Consider the following 4,696-nt stretch of genomic DNA (forward strand, 5'->3'; position numbering starts at 1 on the left):
AAGTCTAAAGATATGTGCTTAAATATTATGTCAATACACGGAACTATTGTGCAAAAGGGGAGGAAGCAATATATCAAAATGTTTGTGACAAATGTACCAAATATTTGCTTCTGTTTGCATAAAAGATCTCTGGTAATTATTAACTTAATGTCTTTAAAACAATGATTTCTTTGTAGAGAGACAGGCAGGAAGATGGCTTTCCCTTATGCACTTTGTTTCTTAAATCTTAAGTTCAAATTTCCTTTGTTAACCAATTTTATTTATATTCATCATCATCGTTAGATTTTTCTAATTTGTATTTTATTCATTTAAGAAGGACTCTTGGAAAAAATCATCGTAAGAAAACTAAAAAAATCAGAAAATATTAAAAGGCAGTTGTCAAAACCATACTTCATATTGTTTCAAAAGTTGTCAAGCTCACTTAAATTGCAGATACTAGTCCATCCTTCTATGGCCAACCTCTTTGGGGTTGAACTAAGACCCTAAGTATTTCTGTAGCCTGAAATATTCCTTTTCTCAACTGCAAATTTTGTAGTTTATTGTATGAGTGAGAGCCATTTATCTACTACATTGTGGCCTTCCAAATCTTCTGGCAAATGGCAAGATAACCTGAAAGAAGAAATATGTAAACCCTCTGCACTGGCTGGACTTACTTTGCTATCTGCTCACAAAATATAAATGTAAAGACTCAATAAAATCTCCAAAGAGTAACATTGCCAAGAAAAACACAATGTTAAATAACACTCAAAGCTTTATTGCTACTGGAAAAGGGAGGGAAAACAGTTATTTCTTTTAAACAATTGCTTCATTTTATCTGAAAACATTCCCAGAAGACTAGACATCATTTAAAGAACAAGTTCTTTCCAAGCGTGGTACAGTACTACATTTGCATTTAATTATAAAATCTCTCTTCACAAGTCTATAGTCTTCGTTCACATGTACTACATTCTCCAAAGGCATAATAATAATGTAACTCTGTTGCACCTTAAAGGAAGTGATCTAAAGCCATTAAGTTGCATAGCTATTCAAATTACTGCTCTTTTTTTTTAATAAAACCATAAAGATCAGCAGTCAAGAACTAATTTTCTCTTTTTCTCTCACTCCAAACATATAAGCTACTTTCCTAGTGAATCTTTAAGGCTATATCTATGGGACTCAAATTTTTACATAAAAAGAGGGAAAAATAAATTAAATAAATAAAATCTAATAAATAATGCAGATAACAATTATCTATAAACATAAATGCTAGGTAATTAAAGCAAATTCTCAAAAAATTACATAGGATGATTCTATAAATAATTCTCCTTGCCTATTTCCATTAGGGTGATTCAAGGTGTTGGGGGTGGTGAGTTACTGTCACGAGTTGTTTAAAACATATTTATAAGCCAAAAGTGCAAAGTAGAGCAGAGTAAGTGCTGCAATAAGATGGACACAAAATAACTCACAGTGTGAAGAAATAAATAAGGGCAATAAAGAAAATAGATACATATATAGTTGGTAGATAAAATGGCATATTCATCTGCCAATAATGTCGTTAAAATTTATTCCTAGAGATATATCCTCACCCACTATAAATATACTATGTATACTCTTGGGCTGAACCTAAATAATTGCTATGGAAGATGTATCATGATAGAAAAATTTCTCAGAGCTAATTTCTCTGGAAACTTGGCTGAGCCAGTGTAGATACAATGAAAAAAAGGTGCCACATAAAGAAAAATAAACTTTCTTAAAACTGATCAAAACCCATGCTGAAGATACAGACAGATAAAAGCATTCAAGGACCCTAATTTTGATTCTAATCAAAATTTTGCTATATAATAGCATAATATCTTGGAATGAAGACAAAGTAACAATCAGTGGAGGGTGGGAAGTAAGAAGTTACATTTATATTGTAAGAATTCAAGATTGATTCGTGCCTTCAGTTTTGGAATATATGATACCGGAGTGGATACAACTCTATTGCTTTAATCACATTGCTTTAAACAGTGAAATTCATCTTGCTAGAGAATATCCACATTTTTCCAGTGGCTATGTGTGAGGCAGAGTTCTTCAAATGCGTTAGTTGGGATGGCAGCCAACCACCACCATTTTATTGCTCTATAGTATGAACCTGGCTTAATTCTGATTCTAAGTGAAGCACCTGAACACCTGTGAAATTCCCATAGCCCTTTAGTTATGAAAGCTAAGAAATGAGCTAGGTGATGTTTCTGTGCAGAACAGAACTTTCAATGTCTTTCTTGCTTCACTCCTAGTACTAAGACAGTTGTTTTTTAAAATAGTATCAAGAATGAAGTTTGTGTGAGGCTTCAATCATGGTTCTGCAATCACTAAAAAGGGTGTGTATACCTTTCAGCACAGTAATAAGTAGAGCTAATCTCTTAAAGAACAGACTTGGCTATTTATGGTAACATCCAAGTTATTATTTTAGGCTCTGGAAGTTATATTTAAATAGACACAAAGATGATTTGTCAAATTCACACGAATTTTGTATTCTATAAGCCAACAGACATGTACATGATGCCCCTTCCAGTTCTATATAATCATTCCATTTATGCCATTTCCTTTTATTGCTTTATAATTTTAAAAATTGTATGAGAGGTGAAAGGTATATGTTGATTTAGAACAGTTGTATCATGTTTATCAGAAAGCAATAAAAACACTGGAAACGGCAGAGCATTCAATTAGTCTTTGGCACCACTGGAGCAGGTTTTCTATTCTATTACCATGTGGCCTCAAACCATCAAATATGTTCACTCAAGGATACCAAATATAGGACTGGTTCAATGTGAGAAGTTAATGGGAACCATTTAGCAGGTACAGGAAGTTCTGAACAAACTAGGATTACTATGTTTGATGTATATCCAAAGGTTCTTTTAATATTCTGAGAGTTTAGCTCAGCACTAGAAACATGGGAAACATCTCCACTTCATTTTCTGAACTGCTGGTGCTTATCTTATTGCTCTAATCAGTGAAGATTGTATTGAGCTGAGTTCCAATACCATGATGGGAGTAGGAATCATAGGTCAGGTCTACAGGAACATCATAGTGGGAAGTGCTGGTCTGAAAGAGAGTTGAATGCCCTGAACTTAGACCTGCAGAGGTATAATGTGGCATAAAGTTGTAGGATTTTTCCAAGTCGGGGGATCCATCTTGCTTCAAGGAGAAGTTGCCACTAATACTCAGGGGGGGTGTGAGTGGATCTTCATAAGGGGGGGTACTGCAGTCAGGTGGATGGCTCCCCAAAGAGTCACCCAAACTCTTAAATGGTTGAGGCTTGAGATGGAGAGGATGTGTTTCCATATGGCCATAAGGAGGACTGGGGAGCCCTGGAGACTGATAGTTAAAGTGGTAGACAGAAGCAGTAGAGTCACAAATTGGAGGTTTTTCCTCATGATTCTCCAGGAGAGCAGATTGAGGCCCCAATTGGAGGCATCCAGCAACCAGGTTGCTTGTGGGTTGAGAGAGACCTTTACATAGCATCTCCACAAATCCCTTACCTTCAAGTGTCTGACCAGTCTCCAAGACTTCAGACAAGGCCCAGATGTAGTTCCTTGCCAGTCGAAGAGTCTCTATCTTAGAAAGCTTTTGAGTTTTAGAGTAACATGGCATGACTCTCCGAAGATTATCCAAGGCATCATTCAGGCCATGCATCCGGGTCCGTTCTCTAGCGTTGGCCTTGACTCTTCGAGCCCTGAACCTTTCCAGGCGAGCTTTAGTCATCTTCTTTTTCTTGGGACCTCTTCTTTTAGGTTTATCTCCATCTTCTTCCTCTTCTTCATCCTCTTCAATACTGCCATGCTCTTCAGTTAAGGTTCCAAGCATTCCATAAGATCCTGGTCTTCTCTCTTGCTCCTTCATCTCATTTTGAGAGCTCAGATCTTTGTCCATCCAGGATTGTGTGTTGACCAGCTCCACTATATCCTTCGATTTCATGTACATTTTCGCCATCTACAGATTCTGGAAAAAGGAAAATATAAAAAGTTAAACCACAAAATACTTGGTGTAAATTTAAACTGAGATAGTTACAATGGCACATGCCTATGATCCCAGACCTTAGGAGGTGGAGGCAGAAAAATCAGAAGTTCATATTTATCAGCATATAAAAGCTTATGTTTAACAGCATAGAAAGTTTAACCCTGCCTTCTGGTCGGTCTGGGCTGGGGTGACTCGGGTTCCTTCCGGTCTGTCTGGGTTAGTATTCTGAGCAGACCTTGGGTGCAAGCTCTGCAACCAGTCCCACAACATACAGAGAAAGCCCCACTCCCAGGTGATCTAACAAGCCCAGGATCACAGAATCCCTGAATCACAGGATCACAGAAACAGCTTGACTCTGAAGAGGTCTGACACAACCAGGATCACAGGAAGGACAGGCTCCAGTCAGATTTAGCAAGGGCAGGTAGTACTAGAATTAACCAGATGGCGGGGTGGGGGTGCCGGGGTGGGGGAAGCGTAAGAAAATAAACAACACAAACCAAGGTCACTTGCCATCATCAGAACCCAATTCTCCCACCGTAGCAAATCCTGGATACACCATCACACCGGAAAAGCAAGATTCAGATCTAAAATTACTTATCATGATGATGATACAGGACCTTAAGAAAGGCATAAATAGCACCCTCAAAGATATACACGAGAACACAGGTAAAGAGCTAGAAGCTCTTAAAGAGGAAACACAAAAATCCCTTAAAGAACT

General features: G+C 37.5%; 1 protein-coding gene across 1 annotated transcript in view; it reads right to left on the bottom strand.

Annotated features, from left to right (window-relative positions):
• Nucleotides 1–736: 736 nt before the first annotated feature.
• Neurod4 (neuronal differentiation 4) overlaps nt 737–4,696 on the bottom strand; it is a 14,103-nt gene continuing 10,143 nt past the window's right edge. The window contains exon 2 of the mRNA XM_031349503.1: nt 737–3,960. Coding sequence (XP_031205363.1) covers nt 2,965–3,951 — 987 coding nt within the window. The 5' untranslated portion in view covers nt 3,952–3,960 and the 3' untranslated portion in view covers nt 737–2,964. The remainder of the gene's footprint in view (nt 3,961–4,696) is intronic.

This window comes from Mastomys coucha, unplaced genomic scaffold (genome assembly GCF_008632895.1).
Source record: "Mastomys coucha isolate ucsf_1 unplaced genomic scaffold, UCSF_Mcou_1 pScaffold4, whole genome shotgun sequence".
Lineage (NCBI taxonomy): Eukaryota > Metazoa > Chordata > Mammalia > Rodentia > Muridae > Mastomys > Mastomys coucha.